General features: G+C 36.3%; 1 protein-coding gene and 1 pseudogene across 8 annotated transcripts; one reads left to right on the forward strand and one right to left on the reverse strand.

Moving 5' to 3' along the window:
* Nucleotides 1–1,425: 1,425 nt before the first annotated feature.
* LOC107804972 (OVARIAN TUMOR DOMAIN-containing deubiquitinating enzyme 12) lies at nucleotides 1,426–18,618 on the forward strand. 8 transcript variants are annotated; one of them, XR_012698047.1, is made up of 15 exons: nucleotides 1,426–1,873; nucleotides 3,819–4,162; nucleotides 4,248–4,417; nucleotides 5,763–5,836; nucleotides 6,513–6,567; nucleotides 7,931–8,005; nucleotides 8,312–8,385; nucleotides 8,467–8,515; nucleotides 10,767–10,851; nucleotides 12,678–12,734; nucleotides 13,406–13,609; nucleotides 14,404–14,475; nucleotides 16,060–16,100; nucleotides 16,234–16,326; nucleotides 17,452–18,618. XR_012698047.1 is itself a non-coding variant. In XM_075228067.1 (13 exons), the coding sequence occupies exons 2-11, from the start codon at nucleotides 3,835–3,837 to the stop codon at nucleotides 14,472–14,474; spliced, it is 1,038 nt and encodes a 345-aa protein (XP_075084168.1). In that variant the 5' UTR covers nucleotides 1,426–1,873; nucleotides 3,819–3,834; the 3' UTR covers nucleotide 14,475; nucleotides 16,060–16,100; nucleotides 16,234–16,599. The 8 variants fall into 8 exon arrangements, 2 of the variants coding, with proteins under 2 accessions (XP_075084168.1, XP_075084169.1); XR_012698045.1 differs by lacking the exon at nucleotides 13,406–13,609 and having other exon boundaries at nucleotides 17,452–18,379; nucleotides 18,451–18,618; XR_012698048.1 differs by lacking the exon at nucleotides 16,060–16,100.
* On the reverse strand, nucleotides 17,346–19,168 carry LOC107769138 (COBRA-like protein 7; annotated as a pseudogene).
* Nucleotides 19,169–20,478: the final 1,310 nt, after the last annotated feature.

Raw genomic sequence — 20,478 nt, forward strand, 5'->3', positions numbered from 1 at the left:
GGCTAGCTAAAGCGGGTAAATATTGACCTAATTTTATATTTATAGAAAAATATTACTTCGTTTCTGTTACATATTCAAGGCTCGAAATGGAAATATTATTAATATCTGATAGCTAGCTCTTTAATAATTACTTAAATAATTTCATACTGTAGTATTTTGATATGAAGAATTATGTGTTTTGGTAATATTTGGCTCCACATGGACAATAACATATTAAAAAAAAAATGAGAGCAGCATAGCAAATGGGTGAAATTAAAAAATAGCTAGATTTACAAGTGATAATTAAAAAATAGCTACAGTTTTAAAAGTAATAAAATTTTTGTCACTTTTCATGTAAAGATAAATCTGAACGAAAACACTGTTCAAAATCCGAAAAATATTCCAGCATAATATACTAGAGTTCCAGTATAATATACCGGTCCAGCATAATATGCTGGAAGTTCATACACAGGTGCTCCAATCTCCAGTATATTATGCTGGAACTTTCCGTGTGTTGGAGTTCCAGCATAATATGCTGGAAGTTCATACATAGGTGCACCAATCTCCAGTATATTATGCTTTAACGGTCCGTATTGCAGCAAAATAGTGACTATTTTTCAATGAATTTACAAACGCTGGCTATTTTTGAATTATCAGTCCGAAAACTGGTTAGCTCGTGCTATTTTTATCTTTTCGAGCCTTGAGCAATGTTTCGTGGGTCTTAACAGCTAAGCCCAAATTATCTGCACACTTCTTGAACTAGGCTTGTAAAGTTGAAATGGTCTATTCACCAAATCCAAATATAAGTTGTTGGAAAAACTTTATTATATACCTCGCACATCCTAAGGCTTTGTTTTGTCTCACAATAAAGTGGATCTAAAATTTTGTGGACTCAAATGTGTTAGAATTGGGTCCACTTTGTTGTGAGACAAAACAAAACCTCACACAACTAGTGTCAGTTGTGTGAGTCACAAAATAAAAACTTTCAAGTTGTTGCCATGAATTTGTTGTTAAAGTATTTTGGTTGTCTTGATAAATTGTTAGAAGGATAAAAGATATTTGGTTATGCAATGTTGTGAAAGAACACGATTGTCATGTTCAATGCCGCTCGTATTTGTTATTGGCCTTGGAATTTTACCTTATTTTATTGCTGAACTTGCTTATTCAAATTTAAACACATCATAGCGCATAATTACAAATTTACAATTAAATTTCTCGCACATCAATGATACAAAATCTTACATATAAATGCATTTCACATTATCAAGTTTAAATTATACTATATTTTTCACATTAATGTATTAATTTTACGTTTAAATTATACATGTTCATGAATCTAACCACCTCAGGATTTATCGGTTCACTCCTCTTTTTTTCCGTGAAGTACACTCCTCTCTCACATTCTTAAAAGAAATTCTCAATTAATAAGTCCCAATAAATTATGGAATCTTTCGTGTTAAGGATCACACGTTCCACTAACACTATCCCCATATCTTTATCCGTAGACGTCACAATAACCAAGTCACGGACGTCTGCCGGTTGCAGATTTACAGGTGCCACCGCCCAGGACACGTGTCGGTTTGGCGGCGCATCTTAAGTTGGTTTCACAAATACTGAGGAAGATTAGGTGGGCCCCCACAGCTTAGGAGTCCCATTTCACGCCGGAAATTCGGACGTTCGTTCCTTTCGCTTTCCCATTCAAAGAATGTTTATGATGCAATCTTTCTTCAACTACTCCACCACGGCGTTTCCAAATACGGCGGCGTTCTGCTGATTTCACGCTTTTACGCGTCGAACTCTTCGATTGTTTTAAAAATATATTGAAGATTTTTCTTTTTCTTCTTTAGACGTAAAGATTTCTCCCCTAAGTTTGAAGCTTTGTGGCTGTTCAAAGGTTCGTATATTCAATTGCATCAGTTCAATTTCATACTTACGTGTAATAAAATTTTTGGCAGTTTCAGATTTTTCAGAGATTTTAGGGATTGATTACACTTCTATGATCCTGTTATTAGATGAACTTTTTTTTGTTGCTAATTGGAAATTTGTGTGTTAGAATTGGAAAAAGCAACTAAATGCTTTTGTAGAGCAGAAATTTTGTTTTTCTATGTTTTGTGATTTAATTTTATGTTTAAGAAGATCAAATCTTTGTTCTAGCATTTTGTCTGGCTATGTCATGACACGTTGCTGTTCCCGAAAAGAAAAGTCTTTTTTCTGATCGCGTGTTAGTTTGGTTTTACCTGACCCCACTTGCGGGAAACTACTGAGTTTGTTGTTGTTGTTTGCGTGTTAGTTTGGTTTTCTTTAATTAATTATAGAAAGTTAGTGAATTACTATCCAGGAAAGAGAAGTAGTGATAACGTATGCTAATGTTATGCATGTATTTTAACTTGTTTTTTGGGTGAATCTGTAACGTTGATGTGCCATATTACTTGTGAGAAAGAGCTTCTAAGTAGTTCAATAAGTCTGTCATCATTGTGACTTTGCGTTGAAGTTTGTTTATGTTCTTGGATTTTTATTGTTGGGTCAATAAATCACTCATTTACTTCTTGAGAAATGTCATTGTTGTGACTTAGGCAACTGTTAATGGTTAGTAACTTGGTATAAGTTGTACAGATATGTGAGGCTTATCATTTTTGTGTAGTAGAAATTTGATAGTAGGCGCAACAAAATTTGGACACCCCCTTTTGATGTTGCACATATATTAACTATTACGAGTTGGAATTAAGAAATAAATAAATTTTTTAGTGTTTTTATTTATTTTGCCACCACTTCCTAGAATGAAGGGGATCAGGGGAGCTTAACTCTTGCAAGATAAATGAATCTTTGAATGAGAATTTCTATAGGTATACTTTGTTGTTTTAAATGTATTTGCAGCCAACTAGCTATGTTAGCTATGCTGCTAGATGAAGTGTGAAAAACTTGGTGCATTATCAGAGCTGATGTGTTTCCTGGGTGGGAGGAAATAATATTGTTTACTGTAGGTTGTCTGGCACCATTGGCCCCACCTATTATGTCTTTCCATGCAATAATCCATTTGTGGAATTAGAAATTTTACTTTGCTTATCTATTTTATATAATTCGATTTGTGGGTGGTTTGAAAGTAGAAGGATTTTGTATTTTACATAATCTTCTTGACCTTTTAGCTTGTCTATCCTACAGCATTAAAGGAGTTCTATTTAGTGACTGACTTTCCTTTGGATGTCATTTATTTAAGTCCCACAAGTCAACCATATAAGTAAGTATTTATTTCAACAAAGCTAGTAGATTCCTTTAGAACTTCCCTCCATAGGTCTGAAAAAAGCAGGTAGATATGACCCTTTCGGAAAGGAAATTTACCAGAATACAATCACTCTGTAGCATATGTTGCGGGATTATAGGCAGAGCTTGAACCGTTACTGAAATTTGTTGATTCATTGAATCAAGTCCTATTTTGGGAAGTGTAAGTGACAATGGGAAAAAGCCCTTCTTCTACAATAAACAGAGAGTACAAAGTTTATGGAGGTAAAGGAACCATAAAGCTTTAGGATTTTACCTTTGATGTATTATGTCCTGCCCTTCTTTTAAGATGCAGAAAGACTAGATGTCACCGCTATGGGCACAACTTTAGTCGCAACGTTCTGACAGCTCCAATAAATGTCTGTGTCATGTGTCTCTGAATGTATGAATGTGTTTGTGTGAACTCATTTTTCCATTTTTTGTTTAAAATCTCTTCCAGAGGATATGGATGACTATTGAACGTGACTGATATTATTGACGTGATGCGTAAAACCTATTAGCGTAAAAACTTTTGGAAAGAGATGTGTTGACTCCATTTCTTGCTAATTCTTTGGGGACTGCAGGAATTTGTACACATAAATGACTGTTTATGAGCTAGATCCTGACGTAGTGAGGTGGAATCTCCACCTTATAGATGTTTGTTCTATAAACAATGGTGGTTCTCTCGGAACTGTTACTCAGTATGACAGGGATTTTTCTCAAGATGGATATGTGAGAGAAGGTTATTGTGAGCCTACGCATGTTAACGTGGAGAATGATGAGGTAATTGCCCGTGCCCTTCAGGAGGAACTATCACGACTTTCAGTCGTGGATTCTGTAGAATCTTCACACACTGAAGAAGAACATCGAAAAGCATCAGTTCTTGCTCAGGATTGGGTTGCATCGACGAGGAGAAATTACAATTTTGGTATAGAAGAGGCGTTAGTTTTATGTACATGGATTAGACAGCTCTGCTTTGCATACTTATGTTGATAATACTTTGGAATGTGCAGCACTTGATGGCAATGAGGAAGACAGAGATGGTAACGGAATGATAACATTTTGCCCTCGCACAGCTGCATCATCCAATTGGGAGCATCAAGAAGTTTCACCGGAGATAGAGGATGAATCTCTTCTTGATGGTGAAGTAGGGAAACGGCTGAATCAGTTGGCTGCCATCCCTGTGAGTTTTACTTGTAGCTAAAAAAATTTACTCTTACTGATTTTAGAGACAGTACTTAATTGCTTGAATTATTTTCCGATGCCAATGATAATTTGGCATAAGTGAAAGAGAGCATGTTACTGTATTTGGATATAGGGGTTTCTGCTTGGTTTTTGCATTAGCTGTAAATGGGATGTGCTTTTGGAATTGCAATCGCGGCTAGTCATAGTTGGACACTATCTTCTTATAGTTTCTGGAAAAGTAAAGTAGGGTTCCAGCTTTTTAGTAGTGTACGTTGACACAGAAACAATTTATTAGTAAACAGGCATAGGGGAGCAAGACTGTTAAACATCAACTCACCTTAAGGTTAGCTTTATGCTCATGAATTCGCATCCACAGCTAGAAAATAAAAGCCAGATCAGCAGTAATGAACTTCCAGTTCCTTGTTAACTTCAGTTTCAGCTTTAAGAAGAATACAGGAGAGTGAAAGGGAGACTGCCATCATCTTCCCCTTGACCGAAGAAAGTGCTAATCAGTTGAAAGCATTCTTTGTTGTCTGAAGAGGAAAAATATGTCTTCAGCTGTTGCCTTTCAGCATTTTATTTTGGAGGAAGGACATACCATTGCTTTTTTATTTCTGTGGCATATAATCGACTCTTTCGCTTCTCTGTTCTGTTCTTTCCTCTTAAGATCTAGAAATCAGGCACTTGTTTGTTGCTGTTTTAATTACTTGATGTAGTAGAGGAAGGATTTTCTCCATATTCCCTTTTCCCAATTTCTTATATTTAAAATGTTTTACTTTGTGCAAAGTGAGGGAAATGGTAGACTAGATCAGAAGTACTAATAGGTTACACGTGATTAGGCCAATCTTAATTCATCCCCAAGGTTGTGTTAATGATGTTCTTATATGGAAAGCTAGAAATCTTATAGCTGTAACTCCTCATGCGCAGTATCCTTTTTGGGACCTGTGTGCTTGTCCTTGAAAGAAATGCTAAAAAGCTTTATCTATAGTTGGTCACTTCATTATGAGCTATAGTGGTTTTTTTCATTTTTCTTTATTTTTATCCCATAAATTTCCAGCATACAAATCTATGGTTCATGCAGCTGCTGAGGGGTTGATGTTTGGGCCATTTCAATAGTTTGTGATATTCTGGCATCCATCTTTATTCTTTGATGCTGCTTATGTAGTTCCTTTCAAACACCCCCCCCCCACCCCCCGGCCCCGGCCCTGTTATTTTTTCCCTTGTGAGATGGCGAAGTGGTTAATTCTCAAACTTCCATTTTTCCCCTTTCCTGTTTTAGTTTCTATGCCATTAATTTCCGAACAACTGGAATTACTTTCAACTCTGATCCCTGGTTTTTTCAGCATGTTCCCAAAATCAATGGAGATATACCCTCAGTAGATGAAGCCACGTCAGATCATCAAAGGCTGATGGACAGGTAACTTTAACTTCTTTCCACTAATAGTTTTTTGCTAGCAAAAGAAGTTGTGGACTTGTCAGACAAGTTATGTGACTTTTCCAGTCAGGTACTCTCTATCTTTGTCTTCTCCAAGCTAGCTAGCGAGTGCCAATGAATACTCTATGAGATGAAGTTTCTGAGAGTTTCAAATGCATTTAACCTCTCCTTGAGACAGTGTTTTGTATGTCAATTGTGCATGCATATGCCACTTATATGTAAAAAAGAATATCTTGCATACATATGCCACTTATATGCAAAAACAAATTTATTTCCCCCTTCATTTTCCTTGCTTAGCATTTCCTCCCAAACTTCATTTCAAAGTATTTCCACAGACGATCTCTTTTTCCCAATTTAGCACATTTGCTTGTTAAAATCCCATATAATAGAATCAGGTACCATACTTTAGGGAACTTATTCATAGTCGTTAGGTGTTTTTTCTTATCATGGTGCATTAATTCAGATATTGCTAATACTATTTCTATTCCACATTCTTTGTTTCTGGTAATAAAACAGTATATTAATCCCTATACAAGTTATGTAATACTTATTTTATATATATTTTTTTTAAAATTGATACTTTAAATAGAGAAAAGCTTTCTTCTAATTGCTTTGTGTAATGATAGATGGATTTTTTATAAGAACATTTTTTCTATAGGTTGGAAGTATATGATCTATTTGAGTTAAAAGTATCTGGAGATGGCAACTGTCAGGTTCGTTTATTTTCATCTTTTCTAATACCTCCTTCCTGATCACTAGAATATTACAATATATTAATTCCTTTTTTTTGGGACTAAAATCACTTGCAATAGGTTAATTCTATAGAGAATAAGATATTTTTTTATTTCAAATCTCTGTAAAATGCATTTTTTCGCTTTCTTTCTATTTTTCCCCTAGTTCCTAGAATTTTTACATTTATCATGTCAGTAGATTTTATCCATGTTTATCGCACCATACTTCATATGGGTGATATCCCCACTGCTCTATGTTGCCTTCTGAAAATATTAACGTCCATTCTGTATTATCCTGCTGGGTTGCACATCCAATTTAATCCGGGGAAACTTGAAAAAGTGACCTTTGCTTTGATGCATGATACTTCTGGAGTTGCCTTTTTGCTCTTGATCTATCCCCTTCTTTTCTTTCTCTGTCCCTCTTCCCATCTCTTTTGGTGCTGTGAGTGACACATTCCGATCTATGTTAGCGTTTGGTTATACAAAGAAGGAGAATCAATCCCCTCACTTAATTCAACATAACTTTTACATCGTTAGTTGCTTGAATAAGGAGAATTAACCTCCTCAGTAATTTTGTCTTTCTTATGAATAATACCCGCATATGTCATGCGGGAATCTATAGGTCACGGGTTCGAGCCGTGGAAGCAGCCATTAATGCTTGCATTAGGGTAGGCTGTCTACATCACACCCCTTGGAGTGCGGGATGCCTTATGCACCGGCTGACCTAAAAAATAAGCCATACGGGAATCTATGTATTATTTTATGCATGGTAGAATGTGGAATAAGCATACGGGAATTGGCAATACATGAATTAAAACTACGGATACCTCAAAGATGCCCTCATCTATTCAGACATATATTGTTTTTTAATACAATAAACCAAACATCCAACAAGAATTAATCCCTGCATTGTAATCCCTACAATACTATCCTTGCATTATTAATTCCTGCATTACTTATCTCTGCTTTACTGATCCTTGTATTACTAATCTTTGCATTAGTAATCTCTGTATAACTAGTCTTTTAACCAAGCGACTCTTTAGTGAATTACTAGCTGGATTGTGTTTTTTTTTTTTTTTTTTTTTGGGGTGGGGTTGGGGGTTAAGGATTGTTTCACCTTTGGTTTGGAAGTAAACTTGAGAGATCTACTTTTTAGATCCCCACCGCTGAGAGGATATTGTAGGGGATTGAAGAGGTAAAGCTTTTCTCGCTCTATTTCAGTTGTATCAGAGACGGGTCTTTCACAACTGTGTTTTTTGAAATCCTATCTTGTGCTCTATTACGCATGATATGATATATGAGGTAACACTTGTTAACTTCTTAATGCTTTATGACATTTTTGCAGTTCCGCTCATTGTCAGACCAAATATATCGCAGTATCGAGCATCACAAATTTGTGAGGGAACAAGTTGTTAAACAGGTTCTTCTCAAATTTTTTTGTTAGTTTCAACCTCGTTTAAATACTATGGTTGCATGTAAACCATAAACATAAATAAAAAAGAAAAAAGTTGCCTGTCAGCAAAAGGACTGCTCCCTGCATAAAAAAAAAAAAAAAAAAAAAAACTAGGAAAGTATAGGCACAAAGAGGCGGCCAGGCAACCCAAAATTTACATATGCATACCTTTTCTAAGACAAAGTTACATTAAATCATGACTATGCATTGTGATCATGTCCTTCTATTTACTTCTTCATACTATTGATTACTTCTAATTGTTGTTATTATTAGCTCAAGTTCCGCAGGGAGTTGTATGAGGGTTATGTTCCGATGGTCTATGATGAATACTTGAAGAAAATGAGCAAGTAATTACTGAAGCTCCTTACACTTTTTTTCCCACTTTTTAATGATTGATTACGCTCTTATTTAAGTGCTCCTTCTAACAGGGCTGGCGAATGGGGTGATCATATAACTTTGCAGGCTGCTGCTGATTCAGTATTGTCCTCTTTCCCTCTCCCTGTGTTCTGGTGTTTTGAGTTTCCCATAGTGATTTGTTGAATGGATTTGCTTAGAAATTATCCTAGCATATATTGACAAAACTGATAGTTACTTGCAAGTTGATTGATTGGAGCACCAGAATTTGGCTATTATGGTAGTTTTGAGGTCTGTTGAACTTAATTGGTAATTTGGCGGGGCATTAAGTGAATTATTTACCAGCTAGCCTTCAGCGCCATTTTAGATGTTTCAACAGGGGTCTGGTTCTTGCTTAGTCACCCGTGTTTGGATTAAACCGGCTTCAGTTCTTTCTTAACGGATGGATCTTTTAAGTGGAGAAAACTCTTTTGGACGTGAAGAAGGACAAAGCTCTTGAATCAAATAGTTGTATAGACCTCATTCTTAGTGTGTTCCTCAATGCTATTGTTATGTTGAGTCCTATTAAGACAATTGAACAGGAGTAGTATGGCAGTAAAAGTTTATATCTTTTTAGAAATTTATTTAGGCAGCCTATATATTTTAGACAGCCTATATGTTAGATCAAATGTAGTGACTTTGTATTCAATGAGTCTACTCCACCAGTCTTCGTTCTTGATGCCAGTTGCTTTGATGGCTTAGATGCGTCTGAATGAGACATTATGGAATTCCGATATAAATCCTCTTTTGAAATATTATAATATGAAGAGCTTACGTGCTGACATAAATATGCTCTTAGGCTCTTGGGATTTCTAAAGTAAAACCCTTGGATTTTACACAAAATTGCTAGTGGCTTCTAGATTTTTTTCTGACACATACAGAGAGAGAGAGCTTCTTGATTTTTTCCGACACAGAGAGAGAGAGAGAGAGAGAGAGAGAGAGAGAGAATTGCCAGTAACTTGAGTTACTTTGGGCTCCTAGTCATTGACCAAAACCTTGTTGATGGATTTAGGTCTTCTTGATGTGAATGTTAGCTCTGACCTCTTATGTTTTATGAAGTAGTCTCTTGACTAAGAATTTGTGAATTCTGTTTTTATGACCTTATTATTCGAGCCAAGTAAACAAATAGTTTGATGATTTGAATTCGACAAATCATAGGTTTTCACAGAAGTTTATCTATAAATTCATAAGAAACGAGAAATGTATCCTGATAAGATCTGTTATTAGGAATTTCTTGGTGCTTGTTGAGGAATTTGAAAATGTATTTGCTTATCATCCCTTTTGCTATGTGGCTTTATTTTTATCCGCCTGTCCGGAGCATAGAACCTACTACTATTTACAGAAAACAAACATAAGCTTGTTTTATGTATTGTGAGAGTTTACTTTTTGACTTTTATCAACCAGAAGAAATGGGGTTGATTTGGTAATTCACTGGTATTTTCTGTATTTCACAAACAAGTGCAAAGAGGATGAAATTAAGGCTCTTGATGATTGCTGGATGAGATTAAGTTATTCACACTATGGCCCATGCATCAGATGTCAAAACTGATAAGAGCACATATAGTGGCAAGATGAACAAACCCTCTAAAGCATGGGGACTCTTGTTATCTATGGATTTTGATGACAGGGTAACCTCTCAAAAAGATTAAAGACTAGTTACTTTAGAATCAAGATGATGTTCCTTAATGATTCTAAAATGTAATACATCTTATTCCTTATTACCAAATTTTGGTGTTTCTTACCTGTTTTTGTGAAAGATATAGTAACCGTTATTCCAGAATTTTAAATTCAGAAGAAATTCCGTTAAATTCTCCGTTAAATTCATTTGCATCTTGAAAGCAGCTGTTATCCTTGCTATTATAATAAATACTGTATGGAAAATAAGCAGTATACCTCTAAGAGCACCATACAGAAGTTAAGAATAAAAATGTTGCTATTATAGGGTCTCATTATTCACTTTATTCTGGATAACAATGCATGTCATGGCTATGTTCTTTTATGCTCTCCCAAACCCCAATTTTTGCTAGAAGTAGCTGATTAGGCAGGGTCGTCGCCGCTCTTCCATTTGATTCATTTAGATTGATTATGAATTTTCTTTCAAGGAATCTTAGTGCTCAGACAATGGTTAGGAGTTCCTGAGTTGGCTTCCCTAAAGAAAGAGACCTTTGATTGGTTCCTGCCAGCCATTTTCCATTCTTTTCCTAACACAGAAAATCCTAATTTTTCCCTCTTTTGTTGTTTATTGTCATATGATTGTGATCTACTATTCTCTCAATTCAAGTGTGTATTTTAAATTTTCAATTGGTGACTGACGTTTGTTCCAATGTTATTACAGTATGGTGTTAAGATATTTGTCATTACTTCATTTAAGGATACCTGCTACATTGAGATTCTTCCACAAATTCAAAAGTCAAAGAGAAGTAAGTTTTTTTTATCAATGAGTGTTTTTTCCTGTTGTACATTTCAGATTTGAATCCGAGTAAGCTTGCTTTATTTATTTTTCCTTCTTTTTCTTTGGGTGAGAGGGATCAAAGTTAGCTTTCTTCTTTCCTTTTCTTTTGTGCGCTTGTGTGTAATCTTGTTGTATGAGAGATAGCAAACGGTGCGGTGCGGGTGCGGGTGCGGGTGCGGGGCGGGTTCTACCTTAACCCGCAAAATTTCAACCCGCCCCGTCCCGCATTGCATTTTCACCCGCATCCACCCACGCGTTACCCGCCCCGCAAAATTTTCCTCTTCTTTTTTTTTTTCTTCCAATTTGTCTTATTTTTATTTTTGTCTTTTCAATTATGTTTATATATGTCATTGCTAATGTAAAAGTTTCTATCAGAATCCAGTGGCAAACCAAGGAAGTCATATTTTGAATACGCATAACTAGGGAATAACTATAAATCCTACCGAATGCTATTAGTATGTCATTCTAATATACAATTCAGATTGTACAATGTAATGAGATCATATACCTGAACTTAGCTTAAAACAAATTAACTATATAGTTAAAAGTGAGACTTTGGAGCAGTAAATAAAATATAAAACAAGCAGCTCTTCTTCCCAGTGATGCAATTAGCAGAAGCATTCATATTTACAATAAACTGAATAGACGTATACTATGAATCAATTTAAAAAACTAAATCAATTTGAGACTACAATGATCCAATTCGTAGGAGAACGGAATTATAAGTCCAAAACTGGAAAACAAATATCTCTTCGTTGAATATCAATGATCGATAGCTGAAAAGTTGTACTTATTCGAAAATTATAAATCTTAACCCGCACCCGCACCGCACCCGCAAAATACTGAATTTGTTGTTATGTTGACCCGCCCGTCCCGCATATGTTTAAACCCGCACCGCCCCGCACTCGCACCACCCCATTGCCATCCCTATGTATGGTAGATTTATTATACCTAAGAAGAAAAGAAAGCTATAAGAAAGGCAGGATCCTAAAATTGGCAATTACAGGAGTTTCTAGGTCGATTCATTCATCACTGTTGCATAGAGCTGCTGATGTAGGATGAAAAGGGAGAAGAGAGAAAGACCAGGTCTAAGAAGTGAAAATTGAATCAGAGTAGATAGGGAGATCAGAATATGAGGATCATATTCATGGATAGTAAGGTCTGAAGAAGTTTGACCTCTTAAAACAACTAGAAGTCTAACTAAAAAAATAAGATTATATAAAACCTTATCTCGAAGATCTCTATTTTAATTCTGAATAATAGATAAAAATGAATAATATCAAGTGATAGATGATGTCCTAATGATCTGTATCAGCTACACATACAGTTTAGTCTTGTTGGAGCTATCCCCTTTAGTACAGTGAGTAGAGAAAGTTTGTGGAATATGAATACAACTGTATGAAGTACAAGACAACAAATAGTGAGAGAATCTAGAAGCAGCACTAATTCTGGAAGGAGAAATGTACATGGGTACTGGTGTTGTATACGGGGAGGAATTGGATAACACTAGACCTTGGATTCTAGTATACATGGATATAACACTGAAGACTGAGGAAAATTTGGCACATTATCTTCCTCTGATAAACGCACCTTGTTCAATTTCTGTTCATTCTCTCTCAGAACCTATAACAATTTGTCTGGTTCTAATTTCTTTTTTCGTGTGAGGGCAGCACCAATAACATTAGTGCTGCTAATTTGGCACATTATCTTCCTCCGGAGAGGGATATGTCTTGTTCTCTTTCTTTTCTTTCTCTCTCAGAAAGACCGAATGATATGTCTCTTTAATTTATGCAGTCATCTTTTTGAGCTTTTGGGCCGAAGTGCACTACAATTCAATCTATCCGCAAGGAGGTAAATGAGCATTGTCATTTTTTCCTTTTTGTGCTAGAGAATGCATTTAATATCTAAGCGCCATGCTCTTTTATTGAACAGATATTGTTTTTACATCTTATTCGTATTCATCATACTTTTGACCTAGTAATAGAAGTGTTCTAATTAGTCTCTGATGTATGTTTACAATTTTCTGAAAAGCTCACATTATCTTGAACTCCACCCTCAACCCAAAAACTACCCTTCCACATTTGCCAAGGTTTTGAAAAAAGAAAACCCACTCTTCCACGTTCGTCGATGTTTTGAGCTTTCCCCCTCAAACTGATTGTGAATTACCAAACTTGTTTTGTCTAAAAATTTCATTGGCTATATCTTCTGTTCTTAATCAGTGGCCTTGCATCTAGTTTTCCCCGATACTGTGTCTCGGAGTGCCTGCTGGGAAGTCCTATATAAAGACAATTAGCTGAGAATTCAGTGATCTTTTAGGATTTTTTTAACTGGTTTTATCGGACCAGAAATTTAGGTTGAACCAGTATACTTCTAATTTAAGGATTTGCTTTGACAGGACAAGTTTAACAAGATAGTTACATAGTGGATTTACCTGGCTAAGAGGGCTTATCTTTTTCAGTAGTAGTAGGGATATAAAATGCAGTATTGGTTAAACGGTTTCTATTTGTGCTAATTTATTACAGAGTTTCCTGCTGGAGAGACCCGAAAAAGAAAAAAATGGTGGTGGCTAGGCTGAGACTTGAGAATAGCATTCGCCAGCTTCTTTTGGATGATTAGAACTTAGAAGAGAGATTCTTTCCTGGAACAGAGCACCTTATCACGAGGATTAGGGACACTGTGACAACACCTTCGGATTGTATATATTTTTTTTTTATTCTTTCTCTTAGGTACACAACAATTTTGCCATTTCACGGCCTTCATTCTTTGTGTATATATCATTTCTTATTTTTAGTTAGCTCTATCGACTCTTGATTTATATATATGCAATGCTACTTTACACCAGTTACCTGCGACTTGCAAGTTTCAATTCTTGCACAGGTCCCCATTTTGGATTATTTTTTTCTTCAGTATCACCGCTTGATGTCTACTGTATAAACTTTCTTAAAAAGATATAGATTGAAAAGGAAAATGTAAAGGTCTGGACTTGCAACTTAATGGCTGTAGATTCCCACTACACTTTTAGCTAATAGTTTTTATTAATCTTATAAAAGATCCTTCACTCTATGTGTCACGATTCAAAACCCTATCCTATCCGGCATTGGATGGGATACCAATTTCGAGAACAGTAATTTTGAGATAAAATACTAAAAGGACAAAGATGCCTTTCTTCAATGCTAGTCTTCCAAAGTCCTTTAAAAATTTAAGGTTAAAATTCAAATAAAATTTATCTAATGTAAATCAAACATGTTTTGTGTTATATCAGGTATATCTCATTTCTAGTGCAATGAACCAAACATCTTTGAATACAAGTTATTATTTAATTCCCGTATTATAATCTTGTCATTATAATTCTGGGATAACTTGTTGGGGTCGTGTAGTTATCAGGATATAAAAGACAAGAGGATATGAAGTCTACATACCCTCAGATATTCCAAACTGAAGGTTTATAACAATAATCGTGAAATGCGTTCCTCTTATTCCTACTCTATAACGATAACCTTATCTTTTGTACCTTGTTTAGGTAATGATCGTGACGAGGAGGTGATAGACGCAACCCAGGTTACAACCCAGGTCACAGGATCAAACACTTGAGGTGAGTTATGGCTTACTATATGACTCTTTTAATGGTAGACGGTCGTGTGAGGCCGATGTGATGATATATGTTATATTATATGGCCCTGTGAGGCAGTGGTTCTATTTTCCGGCTGCATGACAGGTTTCGGATAGTCCTATTTATAGAGTAAACTCTAGCGAAATTTCTAAAAAATTCCGAGAGTTAGAATCTTCATATATGTTAACCCAACATTTGAGGACCAATGTTCTTAAAGGGGATGTTACATCCCGTATTTTTCGTACGTTAAGTTGCGTCGTAAGTTAGTCGACATAAGCTCGAAGGATAAGATTATCCTTGAGGTTAAAAGTGTTTACGCTATTTTTAACAAGTGATAAGTGAGTGTCGTGAAGGTTCGAGGTGAAACGATTTGAAGAGTACAAGTTTCATCAATGTAGTGCCCCGGGCTTTTCTGGCTATGGTTTGAACCACTCGACATATGTAAGTAGGCTCGAGCCACGGAGAATTTTGGTCATATTCAAGTATGCAAATAAAGAGCCTGTTGTATAAAAAGATGAAGTCCCGAAATGATTTCAAACTTAAAAGTGTGACGGCGATGATTGGGAATAATATTTTTGTATGTGGCAAAAGTGGCTATGTACTAGTACTAGTTTTATATCACATGATTATGATGTGGGGTATGTGAAGTGTGTTAAAAGTGATTCATATTTAAGTAAATTAAGATCAAGAAATTAATTAAGATTATTGGATAAATATTATATAGACAAAACCAAGTAGATTATTGACAAGTGGCAGTCAACGGCATATCTATACATACACAAGTTTAAATGATGATAAGATAAAGGTGTACTAAATATATACACGTGTAAATGGGGTTTTGATGACAAATCAAATGGGTATTCAATTAATGACATGTGTAAGTGGTTACAAGCCCCTTTTAAAATATTTTACTACTTTGTTGGCTTCCTCTATATATATAGAAGGTGCTGCACATTAGTATTATATATACATAGAGACACACTATATACATTTTCTTAACATCTTAAAGTGGAGATAATTTTCTTTAGGAAAATATGGGCAGCAACATAATTTCCGTGGTGTGCAGCAACGTTTTCTGTATTTTTTAGAAGATAAATTACATTTCTTCTCAACAAAAAGATACTAAGTCCTACGACTAAGGCGAACACGAAGAAGCATAACGATTATACCCACGTCGGTTTCCTTTAGGGGATAGCAAATCAGAGATTTCTTCCAAGTGAAGTAAGGTAGAAGGAGAGTAGTTCTTGGCATATAAGATAAGAATTCTCCTCTCCCAGATATATTTAAGTTCGTCCAGGTCGTAGTTAAATTATGGGATGAGAAATACAAAATTAATAATGGGAAATCGTATTTTGATGTTGTTATTATCGTGTGGGCTGTTTGATAGCTATTCTAAATTGTTTGATGATTGAAATTGGTGAATTTAAGATGATTGTTGTTGTTCTTGTACTTGTGGAAGTTGGAAGAAATAGGGGAGTCTGATTCATTATAAAATAAGCTTGTCGCTCAAAATACATGATATACCAGTATTTTCTTAGCTTAACGGAAGCGTTGTCGTCATTATAGGTTGAGGCACTAGACAAGATGCGTTGGTTGGGTTGTCCCAGGTTGACCCTTACTGTCTTTCCCTTGAGTTACATTTCTATATATATTTTATCTGCCTTACATGTTAGTACATTCTTTCGTACCGACATCCCTTTGCTGGGGCACTGTGTCTTATGCCGTGTCTTATGCCCGCAGGTTGGGTAGATAGGCCGACGAACCTCCCCAGTAGGTTGTCCAGTTCTATGGTTGATCGACGCACGCCACTTCTCCTGGAGTTGCTATAGAGAGGTAGGCTGTGCTGCTTATGTATATATGCATTTTGTTTTGGGTATGACGGGGTCCTGTCCCGATCTTCTCTAAGTTATGCTACTCCTAGAGGCTTGTAGGCTTGGGTCGTATGTACAGCTATTTTGCATGGCCTTGCCGGCCATCCTGTTGGTCAGTTGATATATATTGTGGCCTTGTCGACCTTACATATACGTATATGTTTAGGTGGTTCTTCTCTTACACTTTGTTATGTACATGTTGTCTTATGGGTATCATTTTGAGGCCTTGTTGGCCCAGACGCTTGCATGTCCATGTTATATTTCAGAGGTGGTACGCTGGGTCCATTAAGGCACCGGGTGCCGGCCATACCTGTACAAAATAATTTTCGGGCTAAACCGTAATCAAACGTGGGATAAAATAATTTTTATATTTTATTTTGGGATAGTTACCCCTTATCCCACCAATCAGACGACCCCTAAGGTCATAATCAGTATTCGATGACATGATCCTTGTCGGATAAATTTAACTCCTGTTACATAGACATGACACATAAGAAATGAAAACGGAGGTCCAGGCATTTTTGTGAAAGAGTAGGCTTGGACTGCCTATTATTATAACCACTCTTGTCTCCCAGATGGAAATGGGCCTCTTTCTTTCTCTTTCAACTATGTCCCTCTCCTGATAAGATTCATAACAGAGAGCAATGTCAACTACCTCTGAATAGGTATCATCTTGCACGACTCGTGTTACAGGACCATGGTAACGATGCACAAGTCCATCCATGAATCTTCTCACCTTCTTTCTCTCATCTACAACCAGTGCGTGCATACCTCGATAAATCAGTAAACTTGTAGCATCTTTAGCCATGCTTCTAAAATTGCTTATTTTGAAAAGTACTTTTTAAAAATGTACTTTTGGTGAACAGCAATTTGTATTTGGATAATTATTAGTATTTTTTATTCAAACTGAGGTATTCATTCTTGCCCACTAGTCATACAGGTACTAACGTATATGTTGTCTGTAAAAAGAATTCCAGAATATGCAAATCAAAACTTGCCGAAGAGATCTTGTCCCGAGAACACATTGACATAATCTGATAAATTGATTAAAAGACTGGCATTATCTAAAGAATGAATCAATTGGCAGGTATGGAATAAAGAGAAAATGTCGCATTTCAGTGCTATTGTCGCATCAACATAAAAACCACAAGTGCTAGTATGGAAGTAGTGACAGTAAACGAAGATATGAGCTGCTTGTTGGGAGTATCTTTGGCAATGAGCACTCTTCTCTTCTTCATTAGAGTATACCCATCACAGCCAGGAATGCTGATGCCAGGGATAATCTTCTTTGTGAATGAGATTACTGGTTGTTGTTTCCCAGGGTACTCGGGGATCTTTCTCTGGATTAGCTCCATCTGTTTCTGCTACTATATATATAGCTCAAGCCCTTCATGAACAAGGTATTGTTAACTCCATCTAATATAGTTCCATTGAAGGAACTACATACACCGCATCAAAACCAGGGGCTGCTTTATCCAGTTGTATCATCCCAGTTAAAGAGGGTGAATAAATGCCAGTTGATGCTGACACCGCAGTTATCTCCGCATGGCAATGGGTTCTAAACTGGAAGATGATTAATATTAGCCCAGGCAAAGGACATCTTGGTTCTATTTTCAAACTGGAAGATGATTTTGTGCTACATGTCCGAGCGGTATTAGAAGGAAAACCACAGGAGCATGTTAGACAAGGAATGATGGATTCATTGAAGAAAACAGAGAAAGATACACAGCATCTAGGGCTTTCTCCTTTTGGTTGGGTGATGTTGCATACAACTTGCCAGCTTGCAAATGCTGCTGTATCGCTAGGATCAGGAAACTGGCTGGGGCTTACACGGAATGGAGGTCCACATTTATAATCTGGATTCAGTCTGCCTTCAATCTTCCAATTCTGAGGAGGAGTGAACAAGGAGCGATTGAGATCCGGAGGCATTTTAAAGACGTTTATCTGGAATGCTGAAGCAGACTTGCTTGGGTCCATGGCAGGTGGCAAGATCGTCCCATTTCGGCAACAGAAAGGTATCATCCCCAACTTTGTGTCATTGGTCTTTTCCAGAGGTTGATCGATTATTGTTGCCCTTCTCTCACAGTTCATTCCATTGGAGAAGTCAAGGCTATGATAAAATTTTCCCCGTTGCCCGAAAACGCAATCAGAAGTATCAACAACATAGGAGTATGCACTTTAAGTAGCAATTACAGTTTGATCAAACTTTTTAAAAGTGCTTTTAAGTAAATTTTAGAATTTGGCCAAGCTTTTTAAAAGTGTTTTTAAGTAAATTTACCTCAAAAGTACTTTTTACTTTTCGGCTTCGCAAAAACTGCTTCTGTTCTTACTAAAAAAGTATTATTATTTTCTTCTAAAAGCTTCGCCAAATACTTTAACTTTGGAAAAAAGTATTTTTGGCCCAAAAATACTTTTTGCCAAAAAGAAGAACGCTCAAACAGGCTATTAGCCTCATACTCTATAACAGTCATGGTATCCTAGCGTAGTGCTCGATCTAACATTTCATACCATCGTGTATACTCAATGGAATGAACATGTCCATAAACATGAGTTAAAACTCTAACCAAGTGATAAGAGGTAACCTTGCTCGTCTATCTCTCTGAATCGAAATTCACCACGACTCTACATATCCTAAAAATTGGAAAGTAGCAAACTTCATACCAAGTCTCTTTCAACACCAAAGTAATCAGTATCTTCTCACCATGCTCAATGAATTTCTGAGGCTCTATAAATGTTGGTATAACATCGAACTCTGGTGGCTTAAGACTCGTGAAAGCTCTAAGCTCTTTGGATTGCCCTATCATTGTTACTGGCTAAATAACCTTCTTAGGGACCATCTCATATGGTGTTTGTATTTGTGAAGTAGCCCGATGAACTGTAAGCCATCCTGAATAGGTACAAATTTCTCCAACACATTCAACAATCTAGCCTTTACGTCTGTAGGTAAGAAAATAGTAGGTACCACAGCTGGTAGTAGTGGTGGAACATCCTAAATCGCTCTGGCACAAGAGCTTGGAGCTAGGCTCCATTCACAACTTCAGGTTGAAGAGCGGCATGTGCCCTAGTCAGGGCTCCCGTCTGATGAGCCCTAGCTTGACAACCACCTCGAGTAGTACCGCGTCCAGCACGATGTCTAGCACGTGCATTTGATTGTCCAATAGAGGAGGATGTGTGTGTCCTATTCATCTGCGAAAGAAATTTTTTAAAGTCAAACTCGATTCATCTCAATGCATATCAAAGAATGAAAGAAGAAAAAATATCTTAAATTCTTAGTAGTCTCAAGAGCAGTATGAGCTCCTACATGCCCATGAAGAAGACTCTACTAAACACTGCTCAATAATTCGTGATTTAAAACCTATACTCTAATACCAACTTTGTTACATTCCAAACTGCCCCTAGACGCGATTAACACCTAACTACCACTACTTATAAGGTAAACCAATTTTCGTACACTAAACCTTAATTAAACCATTGAGAGAAATATAGGTGCAAGTCCAAATACATTAATAGTAATTAAATAGGAATGTAATTATCCAAATAAATTCATAAATAAATTATAAATACTAATAATCAATAAATTAATAAATCTCTAGCCCAAATTTCGTACTAAGATCATGGGGCATCTAATAGAATGAGTTTAACTATCGGGCATGCAAATCCCTAAAAAGAAATAAATAGCACAAAATAGATAAAGATGGAATAATGGTCTCCACGAGCATTGTGGAAGTTCACCTCAACAACAGAATCCACTCGAATGAATTCATCATCCATTAGCTTCGTAGTCAGCAACAATATCTACGTGGACATGCATGTAATGAGTGAGCTATACATAACTATAATCCAGTAAAATACTCAACTTACCACTTTGAATACTCCTAGAATAAGTGTTAGGAAATACAAACTCACAACATTATGCGTGATACAATAAACACAATAGTTATATCACAACACGATATATAGGTATCAATAAAGATAAGGAGGATTAATGTCACGATCCAAAATCCCACCAATGGTCATGATGGAACCTAACCTGCTTTCTAGGCACGCCAACACTCAACAACTATAATAGAATTCATTTATTAAGGCATTAACTGAGATGTGATATAAATAACAA

The sequence above is a fragment of the Nicotiana tabacum genome, chromosome 13 (assembly GCF_000715075.1).
Source record: "Nicotiana tabacum cultivar K326 chromosome 13, ASM71507v2, whole genome shotgun sequence".
NCBI lineage: Eukaryota > Viridiplantae > Streptophyta > Magnoliopsida > Solanales > Solanaceae > Nicotiana > Nicotiana tabacum.

Excerpts from the sequence above, each read along its gene's own strand:
- LOC107804972 (XM_075228067.1), top strand. The coding sequence starts at position 3,835 with ATGACTGTTTATGAGCTAGATCCTGACGTAGTGAGGTGGAATCTCCAC. Across the intron at positions 4,163-4,247 it reads GAGGAGAAATTACAATTTTG|CACTTGATGGCAATGAGGAA; the intron begins GTATAGAAGAGG and ends TGGAATGTGCAG. Across the intron at positions 8,516-10,766 it reads TGCAGGCTGCTGCTGATTCA|TATGGTGTTAAGATATTTGT; the intron begins GTATTGTCCTCT and ends ATGTTATTACAG.